Genomic DNA, 23200 nt, shown 5'->3' on the forward strand with positions numbered 1-23200 from the left:
GGTATACCCAAGTATGGTCTGGATGAAGATCCAAGAAAGACTGGGAAGATGTGGTCACAGGATTAGGGTTGAACCAGGAGAGAGAACCAGGAGAGAGCCATGCCACAAAACCTGGAGAGGAATGAGTATCTAAGAGAAGAGGGTGTTTTGTTATGTCAGAGGTTTCAGATCAAGGTCAAGAAGGTCAGGAACGATGAGGGTTGAGAAAAGGCTTTTTGATTTGGCAATTAAGAGATCCTTGATGACTTTGGAGAGAGCAGTTTCAGTTAGACGATGAGATTGGAAGCCAAATTCAAAAGTTTTAGAATTGAGTTGAAAGGAGAATAATCAAAGGCACTGTTAGTAGAGAACGTTTTCAAGTTTAGACACAAGAGAGAGATGCGGAACAATAAGTATCAGGTTTGGTGTTATATATCACCCTGAGATTTTAAACCCAAGTGACAGGGAGGGTGATGGTACCTTTATTAGAATAAGGAAGTTGGGACAAAGAGCTGGTTTTGGAATGGTGATGACTTTGCTTTTGGATAAGTTGCATCATCTGCATAGAAGTGATAGCAAAAACCGTGAGAATAGGTTAGGTATTCAAATTATCCAGGCTGAAGAGGGTTAAATCCTGGACCCTGAAACATACTCTTGGCAAGTAGAAGGAGAAAATGGAATCAAAGAGTGATGAAAGATGTGAAAAATGACGTGAAAAGAGAACCAGTGGAGTACAGTGTTATGAAAAAAAATCAAGAAAGAGAAAGTGTCAGAAAGTAGTTGTGGAGGGGCAGCTAGGTGGCGCAGTGGATGGAGAACCAGCCCTGAACTCAGGAGGACCTGAGTTCAAATGTGGCCTCAGACCAAACACTTAACACTTACTAGCTGTGTGACCCTGGGCAAGTCACTTAACCCCAACTGCCTAAAAATTTAAAAAAAGATTAAAAAAAAAGTAGTTGTGGGTCAGCAGCAGAGTATGAGGACTGAGAAAAGGCCTTTGGATTTAGTCATGGAGATCATTGGTAACCTTTGAGAATAAAAATTAGCTTTTAGCTAATTAGCTTTAAGGTTTACAAAGGGCTTTATATATGTTATTTAATTTGATCTTTACAACAACCCTGGGAGGTAGGTACTGTTATTTTACAGATGAGGAAACTAAGGCTGAGAGAGGTTAAGTAATTTGCCCAGGGTCACACAGCTAGTAAATGTCTGAGGCAGAATTTGAACTCAGATTCTCCTGACTCCAGCCTGGTACTCCGTCCACTGGGCTACTTAGCTGCTACAGGCTATTATAATAAAGTCGTAGATGAAGCAATGATTGTAAACTACTCTTTCTAAAAGTTTTGTTAGAATGCTGCTCCAGGAAGCAACTTCAGTGCTCATTGAATTCTCCTTCCCAACCAACCTTTCCAGCTACCCTTCCTAGGAGCTTTTACCAAGTGAGCAGTAGAATGGTAAACTGGCTTAATCTCATTTAGTAAAACTGACAGGATTTGTCAAAAGAGAGAGAGTTGGGGGACTTGGTAAGCACATGGAGTTCTGGAAATGTTTCTAGTTTGATACAAACTTGCAAATCTATCAGAGATGACACGAGTTAATAATGTAGTTCGTAACAATAACTTTAAGATATATATGAGTACTTATGTGCAAGGAGTGGAATTGGATTGTAATTCCATACTTCTGAGAAAGTCTTGTTGGGCTAACTTAGTTGGCATGATATTTCATGGACTGGCAACTCCAAATCAAGCAAAAGAAATAGAAAATGTCACATACAGAACAAAAATATCATGGAGTCAGGATTTGAAATTAAATAAACACATTTTTGTTTAAAAAATAAGAAGTTTTTAAAAAGAAATAGAAAATGGAAAGATCAATACCTGAATACCCCTTTACTCATCAAAAAACCAGCTCTTAACTTCTTACTTCTTTATTCTGATAACAGTACAATCACCCTCCCTGTCACCTGGTTTTTAAAACCTTTGTGACATATAACACCATCACTGCTACCTGTTGTTCCATATCTCTCATAAGGGAAGAAAGGAGAGTACCAGAGCAGGAGCAACTGGAACCTCTGGAAAGGAGTCAGAGAAATACAGTATCTGATTTGGCTCCGTAAGAAAAGAAGCCAGGAGCTGTAGCTTGCCATTACTTAACCAAAAAAGAGAAGAAGAAGAAGAATGAGCTCCTGAATAGGTGTCATGACATTTCTACCTTTAATTCTAGTCAAGTCACACACCTTCCCTTGTATTAGAATTTTAATAGCTGTTTTTGTGCTTCCTCTGGAAGTTAAGAGGCAAAACTGTGCCTTCCGAATTTCAAGGTCTGTGCCAAATTTGAGAGTGATTAGGGATGCTGCCCCTTTTCAAGGACACAACAGTTTTGCTGTTCACAGTAGAAAACTGCTTCCTTGATCAAGTCATATAGTTGATTACTTTCCTCTTATCCAAGGGAAAGTGCTCCCTTAAAGCACATAGTAAAGCTTAAATACACTATATATATTTGACCTATTATTCTTGAATGGGGAGAAAGACAATGTAAAAAGAGACTTTTTTGATCAATGGTAGGTTCAAATAACAAGATGTGGGAAATGTCTACACAACAGAGACATATACGCAGGATCAGGTGGGAATAAAATATAGCCTTTCAATCCAATCCCATCCTTGAAATGGCAACTTCATTCTGCATAGTGTGCCCCAGTCTTCAGCTCCTGGCACTGTTAAATTATGCTGTGAGCTTCACTGACATCAAATGTACATAACAATAGGCGAGACACTGACCCATTATACCAAGCCAATACACTTTCCCATATTGCCCATTCCTCTTATATTTTTATTAGGGCAAGAAGGAAGGTGATGAGAAAGTTTTACTGTCTTAATGATTTGAGAAACCAGTCTCCATTCTACATATCACCCCTCCTCTATGAGGATGCTATAAATCCCTATCTTTTTATAGTTCTCACATTTGAATGCCTCTTATTTTCTGAATTTACATTGTTTTATCTGCAAGTAAATGAAATGCCTTGTGCTTTTTTTATTTAGGGTCAGTAAATTGGTGGATTCTAGCATAGATCTTCAAGCAATCCAGGTCCCCACTATGAAATACAAGAAAAATACAGAAGATGCAGATGGAAGTAAAAATCCTAGTGACTCAAATGAATTAGATCTGAAGGTTCTACCTAAAAAGAAATCTCCTGTGAAATTAAATACTGGGGTGAGCAACCTTGTTTGGTATTATCAACCTGACAAGGTACAGTTAAAATATAAGAAAAATATTTTGGTTTAATTATTTTAGACCCAAAGATTTGAGATATCAGCTATGGAAAATCTGTCTAGGACTGGGTTGCTAATAATAATAACTCCCATTTATGTAGGTGGCAGCTAATTGGCTCAGTGAATAGAGCACTGGGCCTGGGAGTCAGGAAGACCTGGATTCAAATCTGTCCTCAGACACTTACTTGATTTGTGACTGTGGGCAAATCACTTAACCTCTGTTTGCTTCAGTTTCCTCAACTGTAAAATGAGGACCCTGGAGAAAGAAATGACAAAACCATTCCAGTATCTTGCAAAAAAAAAAAAAAAGCACCATAAATGGGGTCACAAAGAGTTGGACACAACTAAATGACTTAATAACAACATTTATGTGGTACTATAAAGTTTACAAAACACATTTCCCACAACAACTTTATGAGGGGGTTAGGTCAAGTATCATTTATCTCCATGTAGCAGACAAAGAAATTGAGGTACAGAAGGATTACGTGTCCTGCCCAAGACCCACAGATGGGAAGTATTTGGCAGACACAGGTCCCTGGAATCAAAAGTTCAGACCTCTGGGGTATTTTGTGTAATGGAAATGGTAGATAAGGAAAGGTTCCAGGCTGTGGCAGATCACAGAAGAATTAATAACCCTGCAAACACTGGGAGGATGCAGCCATAATGTTTCATTATGCATTAAATAAGATGCTATTTAACTTGAAAATAAACACTGGCTCCCACAAATTTATGAGACATTATAGTGTGCTTTTTTGTTTTGTTTTGTTTTAAACAACGTGATCAAATTGGTTTGACTTTTTAGGGAGTAGAAACTAAAGTACTTAAGTACTCTATTATTGGTTACTCAGAGAAGTCATCTTTTTTAAAAACTATTGAGTTTTTAAAATTTAATCAAAATAGCCTAACTAGTGATCTCTGAGGGGGGAAACCTGCTTATTTTCCATTTATGAATGTCCAAACACCTTTCCTTGTCATTGAACCTCTACATTCTGGCCCCATACTTCTCGATATTCTTTATTGTGGTACTGTGTGTTTCAATCGAACTGGTATCTTCATTGTTCCCTAAGCACAACCTCACCTCTGTCAACAGCATTTCCCATCTGAAATGATTTCCCCTCCTTTCTCACTAACCAAGTTTTACTCATTTTTCAAACCCTATCTCTTCCATGAAACCTCTCCTGATTTGCATGAAACCTTTCCATGGGAACTCTCTTCCATTTCAACCCATAACAAATGCTTCCTCTGATTTCAGAACACAAAAAATACCAATTATTTGATATTTTATTATATATTACATTATGGTCTAAAATCACAGATTCTCAGAATTGGAAGAGACCTCAGAGGCAGTTTAGTCCAATAAGTAACTTACTTAAAATCTCTAAGTAGTCGTCTAGCCTTCATTGAAGATTTCTATTGAAAGACCATCTTTTGTATTGTTGTCTTATTATTGTATCATAGTAACGTTTAATTCATGTTGTTGTTTATTTTTAATATGCATCGACCTAATCTTCCCAGATAGATTGTAAACTCCTGGAAGGCAGGCACTATTCTTTTTCCCCACCACCTCAACATAATAACAACTCACATTTAACTACTTATTTAAGGCACTTTCCTCAAAATAACCATCTTGTGAAGTAATGTAAGTATTATTAACCCCCATTTTACATAGGAAGAAACAAGCTCAATGACTTGTTCATGGTCATTCAAAAAGTAAGTATGAAAACCAGAATTCAAACACAAGTAAGACGTTAGATTCAATTTAACATTCACATAAATATTTATCGTGTTCATGGCCCTATACTAGGCACATAGGAGCATCAAGAGAAAAGAAAGAGCCCCTGCCCTGGAGGATCTTACCTTCTACTGAAAAGACACAACGTGTATACAAGTAACATTTGTTAAGTGCCTGGTTTTTGCAAAACTTTGTGCTAAACTCTGAGGATACAAAGACCAAAGTAAAAGTCTGAACCTTGAAGAGTTTACAGTTTATTGGCTTATAGTATGTGTGTATATGTATATGTACATATATGTATACATATACATATGTGTGTGAAAGTGATAAAATATAAGATCATTTGAGGACATCACTAGGAATGGGATGGAATTAGTCAAGGGTTCATCGAAGAGGTAGAGGGAAGAAAAAAGAAGGGGGAGGGAATAAGCATTTGTCTAGCATCTTCTATGTGCCAGTCTTCGTGCTAAGCACTTTTTACAAATATCACCTCATTTGAAACTTATAACAAGCCTGTGAGGTAGGACTTTCATTATCCTCATTTTACAGTTGAGGAAACTGAGACATTTAGGGTCATATAGCTTTTAAGTATCTAAGGACAGATTTGAACTCAGGTGTTCCTGTCTCCAGGCCCAGCATGCTGTCTACTGTGCCAACAGCTACCTCCTTTGAGTTCAGGTAATAGCTGAACTCAACCTTAAAGGAAGATAAAGGACTCTGAGACCTAAGTAGAGGAGGCAATGCATTCTAGGTATGAGGAATAATTTGCATGACTGCCGAGAGCAGCTAGTAATCCAGACTGTATGAAGTGTAAAGTCTCTGAAGAGAAATAATATGAAATAGGGTTGGAAGAATAGATTCTAGAGGGCCCTAAAAGCCAGGCTTAAGAGTATTGTATTCTGTCCTAGATGCAACAGGAAATCATTTGAAAATTTCTGAGCAGAATATTGACCTGGCCAGATTCACTCAAAGTTTGGTGGGTGTGTTTCAGATAGATTAGAGACAGTACCTGCTGGATGCAGGGAAACCCATTAGGAGACTATTACAGTAGTCTAGACAAGAAATTAATTAGAGTGATAACCATGAGAGAGGAAAGAAGGAGCTAGAAGCAAGAGATATTATAGAGGAAGAATCAACAGGACCTGGGAACTCATTGTATAGGAGAGAGGAGGTAGAGGAAAGAATCCAGAGTGACTTGGAAACCAGGAACCTTTGTGAATGGAAGGACACTGGTGCCCTCAATAGGAAAGTTTGGAGGAGGAATACATTTAGCAGGAAGGTAATGTCTTCCATTTTGGACATGTCAGGTTTGAATACTGGTGAAACATCCAGGTAGAGATGTCCTTTGGGCAATTGTCTATTTAGGACTAGAGTTCTGGTGAGGTTCAGTATTTTGCATGTGGTAGTAGCTCAATAAAAATTATTAAATGATTATCATAAGTATATTATACATGATATGCCATATACAGTATATATATATATATATATATATTATAAAATTATTATTTTATAGAAACAAAAACAAAGTGTATTTTGATATGTATTTAGTTCGTAGGTATCTGTTCAGGAACATGTTTACTTCATGTATTCTCTTTTTCCACCAAATTACATTCAGATCATATGACTTAAACAGTTTCAGCTAGATTTATATGTTTAAATCTGGGAATGTTATTTATACTATGTCTTTCTTATTTTTTTTATAGCTTTGTCTTCACTGCCAGCAGTTCTTTGCCATGTTGATGAAGAAGGTTATGTATACTTGGCGTGAGTGGAAGATGATAGCAGCACAGATTCTGGTGCCTCTGACTTGTACTACTATAGCTCTTACGGCCATCAACTACTCTTCTAAGATTCCAGATCCATCTTATCTAAAATTGTCCTTAAATGCATACCCTGCAACAACTGTGCCTTATAATTTCTCTGGAACTTCTGCTCTGCATCCGAACCTCAAAAAAATCTTTATTCAAATTCTAGATAGTAATGGACATATACCCATGCCAGTGCCAGGTAAGAATCATATAGAAAGGTATTGTTGAATTATGAAGCCTTGTCAGTAGGCCATTTGCAATGAAACAACTCATCTCTGTATGTTGTCTTATACTAACAAATTCACAAAGTCACAATACCTTACATTATTATATTACACTCTGTGTTCATTTGTCTGGATCGCTGGTACAACAGATACCTGTCTTGTCCATATAGTCTACAGAAATCAGAGAGAAAGACCTGTTAAGGACAAAGGTCCACTAGTCTCTTTATGGATGGGAAGAGGATCTGGCAAACTAACATGACGTGATTTGGTTGTTAAAGAGTAGTGGCTGCTGATAAGAAATCACCCCCATGAAAAACTAAGCTCTACTTTGAGAGTTTAATTCAGAGGTTCCCTGTGTCTCCACTCTTAAGAAATGATGCCCTGGAAAGTGTTTGATCTTCCCCTGTTACTTATCATTCATCCTGATGGATTATTCCAGCACTTGGAGACCTTTAGCTTTTTAATGTTATATTAGATCACTTAGTAAGATTCAGTGAGCAGAAATGACTTTTTAAAAGCAACTAACATATTTACAACCATATTTTATAGGTGGTTCACATTTTCTTTCCAACTTTAACTCACCTTATTTCCCTTTGTATATTCTTTTTTTTCTTTTCTTTTCTTTTCTTTTCTTTTTTTTTTTTGTTGAAGCAATCAGGGTTAAGTGACTTGCCCAGGGTCACACAACTAGTAAGTGTCAAGTTTCTGAGGTCAGATTTGAGTTGGAAAGTGATGGTGCTCTTGACAGTAATAGGGAAGTTTTAGAGGGAGGAAGAGTTTTGGGGGAAAGATAATGAAATGAGTTTTGGACATTTTGAGTTTAAGATGTCTACTGGACATTCAGTCTGAGATGACCAATAGACAGTTGGAGATTGAGACTGGAGATTAGGAGAAAAGTTAGGGATCAGTATGTGGATCTGAATTCCATTAGTATAAAGATCTTTGAAATCATGGGAGCTGATGAGATCACCAAGTGAAATAGTATAGTGGAAGAAAAAAAGAGAGACCAAGATAGAGTATTTGAAGGGCTGTCACATTTTAATGGGATTATACTTGTTATCTTTGCCTCCTAAGGTAAAACCAAGAGTACCTGCTGAATAATTAGGAGTTGATGAAAAGAAAAAATTTCTAACAGTTAGGACTATTCAAAGTGGATTATTCATTGGAGTTCATTAAGTGTAGGATGGAAGACCATTTGGTTAAATAAGATTGCTGGTACCCTTTTAATGCTAAAATTCTATAATTCCATTTCCCACTTTTTCAGGCACAATATCTTATTTAGTCTGACAAAAATGGAGTTATTATAATTCTATAGCTCGTGTCTTCTCATTTTTTAAACTAATATTTTATTTTCCTTCTAATTACATGTAAAAACATTTTTAACATTTTTTTAAAAATTCTGAGTTCCAAATTCTCTTCCTGTCTCCCTGTCCTCTCTCCTCCCTGAGCCGGTAAGCAATTTGATATGCTGCTATAAATATTTTGGAGTATATGGGGTCTTTCTTATCGATGCTTTCGTTGGGGTATAAGTTCAGTATGGAGTCTCTGATTCTAAGGGTCATTTTTAGTCCCTTTATTTGCATAATTCCAAATTGCATTACAAAATGGTTGTATAATTTCACAGCTTTACTAATGTTGTATTAGTGTGCTTATCCTTTTATAACCCCTCCAACACTGACTGCTACCAATTTTTTGTAATTTTTGACAATTTGTAGGATGTGAGGTGAAATCTCAGGGTTGTTTTGATTTGCATTTCTCCTGTTTTTAGTGATGTGAAGCATTTTTTTGTGTGGTTGTGAATATTTTGCTGTTATTTTGAGAACTGTTTTTTTATATCCTTTGACCATTTTTCTACTGGGGAATGGCTACTAGTCTTAAATATATTTGTATATAGATTTATTAATTACTTACATATCTTGGATATCAAACTCTTATCAGAGATTTCCCCCCATCCTAGCTTCTTATCCTAGACACATTAATATTGTCTGTGCAGAAGCTTTTCAGTTTCAAGTAATCAAAGTTACCTATTTTATCTTTTATAATTACCTCTATCTTTTGTTTGGTTAAAAATATCTCTTCTTCCCATAGCTGTAACATGTATATGGTCTGTTTTCCTTTTGATTTTTTAATCATATGATCTTTAATATTGACATTGCCTATCCATTTAGAACATATTGTGGAATATACCATAAGGTGTTGACCTAAGCCTAATTTCTGCCAGACTACTATCTTGTTTTTCCAGCAATTATTATTGAATAAGGAGTCTCCCCTGCCACTCCAGGTAATTCATGTTTTCTACTTTATCAGACATTAGGCTATTGAGTTCTATTGTTTCTAAATCTCCCTTGTCTATTCTGTTCCACTGATCTATTCTTCAACCAGTACCAGATGGTCACTAGATCTGGAAGCCATAATTCCATCCACTGTTACTGTTTTTTCCTATTGATTTATTTAGTACAAGGTCTTTGAGTTTTCTTCTTCCTGAGATCTTTGGTAATGTCAATCTTTTCCCCACCTTTATTTTCCCTATCACTCACTTTCTGATTCCCTCTCCTCCGATAGTGGTTTCCCTGGGGTCTGGATCTCAAAGTGTTTCAGCCTCCTCCTATGCTGGGCAATTCATGGTTCATGAGATTAGAGACTGCCCCAAGTGACTTCTGGTTGGCAGAACTGGTCCCAGCTAGATACTGTGCTCTTTCCCTCAGGCTTGGTGAAGTGCTGCAACCTGCTTTATCCTCCCCCCACCCAAACCCTGAACACATAGTGTCCTGTCCCCCTCCCTGTGATTCTTATTTCTTTGGCCCAGTAGTGGAAATTCGGAGCTTTGCTTGGCTGATGCTACAGGGTCATCTGCCCTGGCCCTGGCTCTGCTGGTATAATGCTGTTGGTCTAACCCTGTTAGTGCTCCTGAGTTCTCCACCCTGGCATTGAGAGTTAAGAGCTTTGTAGCACTGGTACTAGAGGGTTTTGGCCTCTGGCAGGCTTTTGCTCTTGAAGGGCTGTTGCTGCCTGGATGTCTGTTGCAACCAAGGTAAATTTCCATAGGCTGTAAGCTGGGATCTCCATAGCACTGAAAAGGAGTGGGGGATTAGAATATGAGTATGGGTTTTGTTTGTAAGGCTGTAGTGGGTCCTTGTGTCTACTAGTGCCAACTTGATGCTGGTAGGGGTGGGGTGCTGAATGAGCTCTGGGTCAGTAATTATCAATTCTTTTTTTTAATATTCCTTTGAATTCTAGGTATCCTAGACCATGGAGACAAGCTGAAGTTGCTTTATCTTTAGCACATAATTTCTGTTTTGGAAAGATTTAAGAGGTTGTAGGGAGTAGAGAAAATGTCTAGTCCTCTATCTTGTTGCTCATGTGACACAGAAGACTTGTTAATTGTTTTTATAACTTGGATATTAAACTCTTACCAGAGAAATTTGATACTAAGATTTTCCCCTCATTTAGCTGCTTTGCTCTTGGTTTAATTCCTTCATTAACAGCATTTGGTAAGACACAGTAATGTAAGGAGAGAAGTCTTTGTTCCTCTCCACTGATGCTGACATGTGGCTCTGTGAAGTGGGCCTTGGTCATTGGCTTCTGCGTTTGTTCTTTTGAATTATAGGTGAAGGGATTGGAGACTATAACCTTGAAAGTTTTGAAAGGTCAGGAGAGTGAGTGTTTAGGTTTCCAGGTATCTAGAGTCTCAGCATATAGGACTTTGTAGACAGCTAAGCATCAGTGCCTCAAAGAGCAAGGAGTTGTCATTGGTAGTGACCTTTAGTACCCAGCTCAGTGGTAGCTGAGATGAAGACTCATCTATTAGCAATGGATGCTGCATATGGAAGAAAACTTGGTGGGCCCAGTGCTATATAAAAATTGTTCTAAGAGTGAATCTACTCTCCCAGAGACTGATTTGGGATTGGAGAGATTATGCCTCCAAGGTGTTGGGGGAAAATGTTTTTTTGTTCTTGTGATATCTTCAAAGTAAATATTCTTTTGTAAAAGTTAATTAATGTCAAATTTTTTAATGGATCTGGGGTGTTACTTATTGGCACCAAACACCGGAGGGAAACAATCAACGCATGCTAAAACTGATGACAATAGAAAAAAGACACCTGTAAACCCTTCAGTATACTCCAAGAACCCTCAGGCGGTGATACAGATTACTTGGCTCTGGTAGAGTAAGCCAGAGCATACTAGTTACAAAGATAAAAATAAATAAAACTGAAGTTCTAATATTTTCTTCCCATGCCCCAGTGGAGTATCTTTTCTCCACAACTTTGAAGTCACTGTCAAAGGATCATATTGAAGGAATTATAAAATTTCAGAGCTAAAAGGAAACATAGCCATTGTATAATATAGTTTTCTAATTTTACAGATAAAGAAATTAATTTTTACATCTTTAATATAGCCCAAGTGATTTGACCAAAGTCACATAGTGAATTAGTAGCAGAATTGTCACTAGAACCTATGTCTCCTGACTCTTGGTCCAGCATTCTCATCTCCTATATTTCTTTTACATGTAAATTTTTTTTAACAAGTTACAATGTAGCTAACAAAATAACATGGACCATACTGGAATAATCCTACAAAAACACCAAGTTTGCAGAGCCCAAGGTAGAGAGTACTTATGCTTTCATTCTTGGGAAAAAAATACAGTAAAATCACAAAAAGCCACAGGCCATGAGTAAATAAAAGGACCAAGATGCAGAGACATATATTCAGAAAACAGTTAGATTATCCACTCTCAGAAAAAAAGAGAACAAACAAGTAAAGTATGGTCTTACATAGATGTATATGAATGTATACGTCTATATATGAGTATGATTATAGATATATAAGTATATGTACATGTAAGTGTATATATATGAATGTATATGTCTACATATGAGTATGATTATAGATATATATGTATGTGTAACTGTATGCATGTAAAAGTATATGTATATATAGATAAGTTTTATGTGTATGTGTCTATATATGTCTATATGTATATGTATATATACATACATATATATATATACAAATACATCTGTGCTTTCTGGAGGTGGGGAGGAAGGGAGAAAAAAGAGCAAAGTAAAAAGTGCACAGCAAAGAACAAAAGAAAACTTATAAGGAAGCAAAGAAAGGATGGATAGCTCGTAGTATTTATTATATAGGCTTTCTTGAAATGGAAATGTATTGCTGTATATTTTGAATTCTCAGGTTCCACTGTGCACATGGCAATGCTTTTTTTTTCTTTTCTTATTTTGTATTTAAGTTTCAATATTTACGTTTATAATATGTTTCTTTTTCTTTTCTTATTGTGTATTTAAGTTTTAGTATTTAAGTCTGAAATTAAAAAAAAAAGAAAACAGGTGATGGAAAGAAAAATAGCTATCATTTTATTAAAATGTGGCTTTTGGTTGGAGAGTGCTTAGCATATGCTATCATTTCAAAGTGGAAGTATCTTTTGAGCCCTGAATTATTAAGTTGACATTTTTGCTGGAGAAAGCCCATACCTTTTCATACCTAAATAGACTATGAGAATGCAAACTGTATTTGCTTTATTAAATACCAGCTGAAAAGATCTGGTAAGCTGTCTTGTAGTTGCCTAAATGGCTGACTAGCTAGCTGTTGTAGTTTCCAAACACATTACAATTTGATCACCTTGACTGCAGTACTGCTTTAGTGAATACTCTACCACTGAATAATACTTACTTGATTAATGCTTTAATTTCTTCTAAAATTCTGTTTTGAACACAGAACTTTTCAACTTAAGATTAACTAGAGTTATATTTATATCTAGAATTGAGAAAATGATGATTCATAGCAATGTCCTAAATGTCCATTAGATGAGGGATTTTACTCATGAGAACATATGTCCAGGGTTAAAGTCCTACTATCCAGAGATGCAAGGTATTTTTTTTAAATACATTTAAAAAATATCATCACAATTTTCTCCCTTCTTCCTTCCCAGAGAGCCGTCCTATATAACAAGTAATATTTTTAGAGAAGATAATAAAAAGATGAAAAAGTTAACATAACTTTTAAATACATCAGAAGTCTGAAAATACATGCATTGTACCATACTTGTGAACTTCACACTTCTGCAAAGGGATATGGTAGGGCTATCTTTCTATGTCTTTCCTTTTGGGCCATGTTTGTTTTATTTTCTTAGTTTTTTTGTAACTTTTGATTTTTTTTGTGTGGTTTCCTTTCCATTAAATGTTGTTTTAGTCATTCTATATGTTTTCTTGACTTTCCTTACTTCACTCTGTATCAATTCATGTAGATCTTTCCATGCTTCTCCCTATTCATTAAGTACCATAATTTGTTTAGCCACTCCTTGATCAATTGGATTTGTTACCAATTCTTTGCTGTCATAAAAAAAGCTGCTATATAAGATATTTTGAAGTACTATATGGGGACTTTTTTTCTTATCAATGGCCTCTTTAGGCTTTAATCCTAGTGATGGTTCAAAGTGTATGAACATTTTAGTCACTTTGTATAATTGTATGCTGTTTTCCAAAATAGTTTCCAAAACTGTGCTTTCACAGTTCCATCAATAATACACTATCTTCTTACAAAGCCTCCAACATTGATGAAAATTTACCAGTTTTCAGAGTGTGAGTTGAAATCTCAGGATTCTTGCAATTTCCATTAAAGAATGCTTTGAAGCATTCTTTCATATGGTTAATAGTTTATAATTCTTCTTTTGAGAATTGTTTATTCATGTCATTTGATCACTTATCTACTAAGGAATGGCTTTCGGTCTTCAGTATTTCTGTAAAATTTTAAAATAACTTGGGTACCAAACCCTTACTAGAGAAATGTGATGAATTTTTCTCCCCATTTGACTACTTCCCTTCCTATCCTAGGTGCATAAATTTTATTTGTGCAGAAGCTTTTCAGTTATAGGAATGTATTTTTAAAAATAATTACTGAAAATAGAGAAGATTTTACAACTACCTATGTCTGCATTCTCAAGGTAGGAAATAAATTAAATTAATATTTATTTATTTATTTTTAGCTAAAAAGTTGTCCTTTCCCCTCAAATAGCAGGATCAATAAATAAGTGTCAATATGCATTTCAGGGCTAAGCAGCAAAGTTTAGATTTCCTTTATACAATTAAGGCAGAGAAGAAGGTTGTTTCTCTTTGTACACAAGGAGTTTTCATTAATTTAAACAGAATTTTTTCCTAGTCCATCACCTTTGCTTTAGCCTCTTTTCCTTCCTTCACAATTTTGATATCAGAGTTAACCAGTTTACTTATGAAATTTTTTCCACCTTTATTGGAATCCTTTGTCTCCTCTTTTTCCTATCTTCATGCTCTGCCAATCCTCAGCTCTGGATTGTTCCCTGAATCTGTCTTCTCTGCTTACTCTCATGAGCTATTGAAACTTGCTCAAGGAATTTGTACCACAGTTTTGACTAAGTCCACTACAAATTCATGATACCAAATTTCAACTGAGCCCTCATTATTGCATGACAATCATAAGATCATAGATGTAGAGTGAGAAAGGACATTAGAGGGCACTGAAAATAGATCAACAATCACCCAAAGACATAGTTCATCTTGGACAGGTGATCTGAACTCATCAATAACAGCTAAGAGTTTTCCTTATTTATCTTGTGTGTCCAACTGGCCATCCTCAAAACTTTATCTCTCAGTGGATGATCTTGCCCCCCTGCTTTTGCCTTTGATTCTATCCCTTTTCATCTTCTCCAGAAGCTTACCCCATTGAAAAGGAGGAAGAATAAGAGGAAATGATCATCTTCTCCTTATCTATAGCCTTCTTCCTGTTGCCTACAAACACAGTCTCCCAACTCTTAAAAAGCAAATGAACAAACAAAACCCTTCATTTGACCCTGCCATGTACTCAAAATATCATCTTAGATATTTCCTCCATTTTACTATCAAAAACTCCTTGAAAGTAACAGCTTTACTTGTTGACTTTAATTTCTTCACTACCCATTCATTCATTTACTTCAGCCCCTTGAAATATGGCTTTTGATCATTCTGGAAAACAATTTGGAACTATGTCTCCAAAGTCATTAAAAAGTCTATACAATTTAACCAAATGACATGAAATCACTATTAGGCCTATACCCCAAAGACATAAAAAAAAAGAAGAAAAAGATCCAAAGGTACAAAGAAATATACTACCTGTTTTTGTTGTAGCAAACAACTGGAAATACGGGATAGAAAGGAGATTGGCAATAAGGTTGCCAAAAAACAAGAAAAAAGAAAACATTTGGAACATTTCCTAAAACTGTGCAGAAGATAACAGAAGGAATTCCAGAAGGAAAGAGACAAGGAGGGCAGCTTTGAAAATTCCTGTCAAATTTAATACTTAAAAGGAAAAACAAGCTGAAACTAATAGAGATTCATACTGTAAATAAAAAGATCTTTTATTTCTGTTATATACTTCATGTAGAAATGCTTATTTTATTTGTGCTGTGAAATTATACAACCATTTTGTAATGCAATTTGGAATTATGCAAATAAAGGGACTAAAAATGACCCTTGGAATAAGAGACTCCATACTGAACTTATACCCCAAAGAAAGACCCCATATACTCCAAAATATTTATAGCAGCATATCAAATTGCTTACCAGCTCAGGGAGGAGAGCAGGCAGGGAGACAGGAAGAGAATTTGGAACTCAGAATTTTAAAAAAAATGTTAAAAATATTTTTACATGTAATTAGAGGGAAAATAAAATATTAGTTTAAAAAATGAGAAGACACGAGCTATAGAATTATAATAACTCCATTCTTGTCAGACTAAATAAGATATTGTGCCTGAAAAAGTGGGAAATGGAATTATAGAATTTTAGCATTAAAAGGGTACCAGCAATCTTATTTAACCAAATGGTCTTCCATCCTGCACTTAATGAACTCCAATGAATAATCCACTTTGAATAGTTCTAATTGTTAGAAATTTTTTCCTTTCATCAATTCCTAGTTATTTAGCAGGTACTCTTGGTTTTACCTTAGGAGGCAATGATAACAAGTATAATCCCATTAAAATGTGACAGCCCTTCAAATACTCTATCCTGGGCTCTCTTTTTTTCTTCCACTATACTGTTTCACTTGGTGATCTCATCAGCTCCCATGATTTCAAAGATCTTTATACTAATGGAATTCAGATCCACGTACTGATCCCTAACTTTTCTCCTAATCTCCAGTCTCAATCTCCAACTGTCTATTGGTCATCTCAGACTGAATGTCCAGTAGACATCTTAAACTCAAAATGTCCAAAACTCATTTCATTATCTTTCCCCCAAAACTCTTCCTCCCTCTAAAACTTCCCTATTACTGTCAAGAGCACATCACTTTCCAACTCATCCAAGCTCTGAAGCTAGGTATCATCCTCAGCTTCTTACTCTTTCACCCCACATAGCCAATCTGTTACCAAGTCCTGTTAATTCTGCTTTTGCATTTCTCACATACTCCTCTTTCTCTTCTCCAACACTGCTATACCCTTGGCTCAGGCCCACATCATCTGATACCCAGACTGTTGTAATAACTTACTAGTTAGTCTCCTACTCCTAATAAATGCTTATTAAGTGACAAAAAGTGAAAAGCAGTGGAGGGGAAAATTAATCTGCAGAAAATTTGGTGTGAAATTCAGCTTTACTTCTCTCATCTCAGGAGCATTTATAGATGAAACTGAAAGTCATGTCAAATCAAGTCAATAAGCATTTGTTAAGTGCCTGCTATGTGATAAACACTGTACTGAACACTGAGGTTACAAAGAAAGGCAAAATTTTGCTGCTTTCAAGAACTTCAGAGTCTAATTGGGGAAACTACATAAAAACAACTACATACAAACAAGATATATCTTGGATAAAGTGAAAATGATCAACAGAGGGAAGGCACTAATATTGAAGGGGATGATAAAAAGATTCTTGCAGAAAGTGGGATTTAGCTGGAACTTGAAGGAAGCTGGGGAGGCCAGGAGCCAGATGAAGAGGGAGAGCATTCCAGGCATGAGGGAAAGCCAGTGAAGATGCCTGGAGTCTGGAGATGAAGTGTCTTCTTCAAGGAACAGCAAGGAACCCAATGTCACTAAGTACAAAACACAAAGTACATGGGGGTAAGTGGAGTGTAAGATGACTGGAAAGGTAGGAAGGGGTCAGGTTATGAAGGGCTTTGAATTCAAAACAAAGGATTTCATATTTGATCCTGGAGTTGATAGGGATCCACTGGGGTTTGTTGAGTAGGGGAGTGACATGATCAGCCCTGCACTTTAGGAAAATTAATTTGGCAGCTGAGTATAGGAGTGGGGAAAGAGTTGTGGTAGGGAGACCAAACAGCTGGCTATTGCAGTAGTTCAGGTATGAGATGATGAGGACCTGCAACAATGGTGGTGGCAGTGTCAGAGAAGAGAGCATACTCAAGAGATGTTACAGAAGTAGAATTGACAGGGCTTGGCTGCAGATTTAGATATGGGGTTGAGAGAGAGTAAAAAATCAAGGATAGCATCTAGTTTGGGAGACTGGGAGGATGTTAGTACCCTTGACAGTAATAGGAAATTTGAGAAGTGAGGATTTGGCAGGCAAGATAATGAGTTCAGGTTTAGATAAATGAGTTTAAGATGTCTGGAATATCCAATTCATGATGTCCAATAAACACTTGGAAATGAGAGTCTAGAGGTCAGTAAAGAAGTGAAGTCCGTGGAAAAAGATCTGAGAATCATCAACATAGAGAAAACAGTCAAATCCATAGGAGCTAATGAGATCACCAAGTGAAATTATACGAAGGCAAAAGAGAAGAAGGCCCGGAACAAAGCCCTGGGGGGGCACCTGGATTAAGATCCAACAAACGTAACCGAGAAGAAGCAGTCGGGTAAGAAGAAAACCAGAAGAGTGCAGTGTCATGAAAACCTAGAGAAGAAAATATCAGTGAGAAGAGGCTGCCAAGAGGATATGGATAGATTGGGGGAAATACCATTAGTTTTTGGCAATTAAAGGATCACTGGTAACTTTGAGGATAGTTCTTTCAACTGAATGATGAGATTAGAAGCTAGAATGCAGAGAGTTAAGGAGAAAATTAGAGGATAAGAAGTAGAGGCATTGATTGTAGACAGCCTTCTCAAAATGAAGGACAGATATGCGACAATAGCTAGTAGAGATAGCTAGTTCCAGGGAGGGTTTAATACATGGGCATATTTGTAGACAGTAGGAAAGGAGCCAAGAATTTCTGAGCTCAGACAGCAGAGATAAGAGGACCAATAAGAGGCTTGTAGTAGGATGCAACATCTTGTAAAATCTGCTGTTGCGAGTAGGATAGTGAATCAATTAGGGAGGAATAAAAAGCCTGCTTTGCTGTATTGAGGATCCAATTGAGATTATGCAACAAATTTGTAGTAAATCCAACTGCTATAGTTTCATGAGTTTTTCTAGCTTCTGGAAGCAGCATGTGAATAGAAGCAACAGCAGTGGATGATGGGAGTAATTCAAAGCTGAGGTTGACCAGACAAGAGCTTTGATAGGAAGAGGAGGCAAGGGGTGTAAGAAAAGATAATAGTGTAGAGTTTAACTGACTAAACCAAGAGATCAAAATGGGGAAGGAAAGAGAGTGTAGCTAGTGCAAGTGTCCCTTTCATTGAGCATCTAGCCTTCTACTTTTCTGAGAAAGTTATAACTGAGAACTCCCTGTTCTCTACAGTTCTACACCTCAGATTCCTTCAACATCATCCATAGCATTCTTTTCCTTCACTCTGAAGAAGTATCCTTTCTCCTTACCAAAGCCAACCTCTCTGCTTGTGAACTTCATCCCATCTCCAGGATCTTACATTTTCAATCATCTCCCCTCCCCACTTCCATCTCCCTCTCCATCTTTCTATTTGCCTCTCTCCCCCCTCCTCATCCTTCTATCTTTCTATCCTTTGGATCATTCCATGCTTTCTAAGAATATGCCCAGATCTCCTCTTTCCATAAAAGAAAAAACCATTTGCTTGAATCTGACGTCCCCAAAAGCTATCAAATTATATTCTTCCTCCATTTCACAGCCAAACTGGAAAAAGTCATCTGTACTGGTTTCCTCTAGTCCTCATTCCCCTTTCACTTCTCAACCTTTCATAATCTAGTTTCCAAACTTAACACCCAACTGAAATATTACCATCAATTTCTCAATTAGATATTCATGTTACTCCCATGCTCAAGAAGCTCCAGTGACTCCCTCTTGCATCCTCTCCATTTGGCGTTTTAATCCCTTCACAATTTAGTTTCCATTTACCTTTCTAAGTTTATTGTTCATTATTCCCCTTGATATATCCTACATTCCTGCCAAATTGACCTACTTGCTGTTTCCCTCTTCATCTCCACCTCTTAGAATCTTTAGATCCCTTCAAATCTTCTCATTTCTCATTTCCCACATAGGGTTTCTTTGATTTTTCTTACTCTACCTCCCTTCTTACTTTATATTGATTTTATATCTATATGCATATTATCTTCCCAGTAGAATGCAAGCTTTTTGAAAATGAGACTGCTTTGGTTTTGTATTTGTATCCTATAACCTAGTACAATGCTTTGCACATAGTAGGCATTTTAAAAATTCTTCATAATTAGATTGAGTGTAAAAAATATTTCTTGTCTGTTCAAACTATCCTTCAAAGAAGAAAACAAACACATGTAATGAAGGGAAGAGGAATTATACCTTTTGTTAGGAGGTGGAATGGTGGAAATTTTTGATGAAAGGAATGAAAAGAGGGACATAGTTATAAGTAGTAAGGCATTTCTTATAGCAAGGGCAGCTGAACTATCTCTGGAGGAAGCAGCTTTTTGTTTTTTTGTTTTGTTTTGTTTTAAAGAATATTGATGTGCCCTCAAGTGAAAATTATGCAGTAATGGAGGTATGTCTTCCTGGGGCATGTATCCAAGTGAGGCAGAGTTGCACAAACTCCTCAACCTCACTTTTTCTTCCTGAGCCATTGAAATCCAATGGCAAGACAGAAGTCAAGATGACTGGCAATGCCCTGGAATGCAGTGGATGACCTTGGTGTCTTCAATGTCTGACCAAGCTGTAAGTGCTCCGTTGCTCCTACTTCAGCCACATTCATGGCTATTAGAACAAGTTGTTCTGATCTGCCCATTCCAGCAGAGGAAATCTTCACATGCCTGGGATAAACATCCCCCTAACTCACCAATGGGTTTGAGGCTTGTCAGTTGCCTTCAACCTGTTTTAGCCTATCTGCTAAGACAATTTTACAACAGTATGGCTGCTGAGCATGCTACAGTTTCTTGGAGCCACAGGTGAGAGTTGAGTGAAAGGTAGACACCAAAGGTAAATAATCAGCCTTCAAACCACATGTGCTAGTCCTCCCTGAACATCTCATATGCCTCTAAAGGAAGAATGTAAGGGACAAAGGGGGAGGGGGAATATGAAGATATAATAGAGGGAAAAACACAATTACCAATCATGTTCGTGCATGTGAAAGGGATGAACATACCCATAAAGTGGAAAAGGATAACTAAATGGATTAGAAAGAAAGCAAATCCAGCAATGTGTTTTTGCAAGTGTAAGAGAGATGGCCCATACCCAGGCAAATAGGTGGCTTGATGTACAGAGCATTGGGCCTGAAGTCAGGAAGTCAAGAAGACATAAGTTTAAATCTGGCCTCAAACACTTACTTGCTATGTGATCCTGAGCAAGTCATTTATCCTCTGTTTGCTTCAGTTTCCTCAACTGTAAAATGGGGATAATAACCCAAAAAATTGCACCTACCTTACAGGGTTGTTGTGAGGATCAAATGAAATAATGTTTATAAAGTGCTTAGCACAATGTTTGGCATGTAGTGGGCCCCATAGAAATGCTTATTCTCACCCCTGATCCCAATACCCCTATCACTAATTATAGACCTGAACTTCTTAAGTGAATCAATCAGAGATACTAAGTAGGCATGAAAAAGGTCTAAATACCTCTATTAAACCAATAAAGGCTTTATAATAGATGTCAAAAGTCCTTGCTTAATTTAGAAGTCCTTACAAGCCATTGTTAAAATGAAATGATACCTTACAGAAGGGTGTCAATATTGGCTGGAGATATTCACTCATTCCTTATAGATTTTGCACCTTAGGGTAGAAGTCTTCCAACCAAATATTTGAGGAAAAAAAAAATTGCTTTGGGAGGAAAAAAAAAAGCCATTATGTTAGCCTCACTTTGTCTTATTTTACTCCCTACTCTCCAACCCGAGGCAAAGGGAGATCCTTCTGAGTTTTTTAAGTGTCCAAAGGATTTTAAACTTTCCATTGGCTTCCTAGCTTTGTCACCTAAACATCTCAAGGTAGCATCTGCATCAAGAGCTGAGGACCAATTGAATGAAATGAGAAAAAGTAAATTCAAGGTTCTACAAGAAACCCCTCAGAAAAGCTAGGTCTCACCCAAGGGGAACTTTATGAGTCACCCACAAGAGGGGAAAAGGAATTTCTAGGAGTCTTAAGTTACACTTTTGCCACATGTTCTCTTAGCTTGAATCCTCTTTTCCTTGAACTTTGTGTGTACTGATGGGTGGACATCATAGATTTTGTGTGGGGTATATTTTGTGCCAATTATTTTTTACCATAGTATTCAAAAGTTAGTAAATACCTCTTTCTAAAAGCTAATTAAGCCTAGATAATAATCACTGATGGAAGCATACTTATAAGGTCTTGTAAAATATAACATTAGAAAACCAAGTCTATCACTAGAATTCTGAGAGAGCAAGTAGCTACCCTATGGGGACTTGACTTACTAGTACAAATGGATGTTGGGAGAGTAACTCCAGAGTATCTGCTATACAAGAAACACTTGAAACATGCAGATTCATATATATATATAAAATGAAGCTTCCTTTCATTTTAGAGTAGAATTTAATGTACTCCAGGCAAACTCACAAAAGCAGGGGTAGCAGATGTCTCTACAAGGCAACAGTGAAAATAAGCATGGTTAAAAGAGATCAATAAAAAAAAATCACATTATGCTTAAAAGCACCACAAACAATTAAATAATATCAATATTTAATACATATGCATTGAATGGCTTAATTTCTGAGTAATTAATGGAAAATAATCAAATTATAGAAATAGATAGCAAGATTATTTTGGTTGAGGATTTCCAACATACCTCTTTTAGACCTAGACAAGTCTTATAAAAAGATAATCAAGATAGAAATGAAAGACCTAAGTAGAATTTTAGACAAGTTAGATATTCCTGATCTCTGAAAATTACTGAATGGCAATAAAAGGAACGTAGATAAAACTCAGATATCTGTGACACCTTTACAAGAAATGACCATATGCTAGTCATAAAAACCTTATAAAGAACTACAGAGAAGTAAAAATGCCAAATATGGCCTTTACTTAGCATAATAAAATAAACATCAAAATAAAGGGTCATATAGAAAGGATTCAAACTTAAATCTAGGCTAAATAATTTAATCCTAAAAAAATTAATGATCAAAGAACAAATAATCTTCACACCAAACTACCCACACTTGGACCATCTATGTTGTACTCTGCCCCAGGTCCCAGGGCCTCTAATAGATGAGCCATTTCTTTATTTTGCCTAGAATAAGCCTCCATGCCACTACCCAGACTTCTCTACATCATGCCACCATATACATATCCCTCACCCTGTCTTCTAGCTCTTCTTTATTTGTTTTCTTGTCCCATTAGAATATAAGCTCTTTTAGGGCAGGGACTATCTTCCTTGCTTTGTATTTGTATTCCAGAAGTTAGCACAATGCCTAACATAGTATACTTAATAAATGTTTATCTAGATACTTTTTTATCTTCCTAAAAATAATAGATAATTTCATCAAAGAAAAAATTAACAGTGAGACAAAATACTAAAACTTTAGGGATGCTTCCAAAGTTGTCCTTAAGAAAAAAATTTATAAACACTTCCATCAACAAAAGAGAAAGAATGAATCCATGTACCTAAAAAACTAGAAAAGCAATAAGTCAAAACACTTAAAGACAAAAATAGAGATTCTAAAAATCAAATAAGAGATTAATAAAATTTTAAATGATAAAAAATTGAATTGATAAATAAAGCAGTATTTTTTTAAAAAAAACTAATGAAATAAAGTGTGTGCTAATCTGAGTTTATAAAGGAAAATCAAATTTCCAATATTAAAATTAAAAAAAGAAATTATTAGAAATATTTTCTCAATTATATGCCAGCAAAATTGACAACTAACAATTAAAATGAATAAACAATTACAAAAGTATT

General features: G+C 36.3%; 1 protein-coding gene across 1 annotated transcript in view; it reads left to right on the forward strand.

Moving 5' to 3' along the window:
• LOC110221646 (phospholipid-transporting ATPase ABCA3-like) overlaps positions 1-23200 on the forward strand; it is a 207041-nt gene that overhangs the window by 137053 nt on the left and 46788 nt on the right. Inside the window, exons 17-18 of the mRNA XM_078152511.1 lie at positions 3018-3189; positions 6684-6987. Of these exons, the coding sequence (XP_078008637.1) occupies positions 3018-3189; positions 6684-6987 (476 nt within the window). The remainder of the gene's footprint in view (positions 1-3017; positions 3190-6683; positions 6988-23200) is intronic.

The sequence above is a fragment of the Phascolarctos cinereus genome, unplaced genomic scaffold (genome assembly GCF_003287225.1).
Source record: "Phascolarctos cinereus isolate Bilbo 61053 unplaced genomic scaffold, phaCin_HiC Scaffold_4;HRSCAF=312, whole genome shotgun sequence".
NCBI classification, from domain to species: Eukaryota; Metazoa; Chordata; class Mammalia; order Diprotodontia; family Phascolarctidae; genus Phascolarctos; species Phascolarctos cinereus.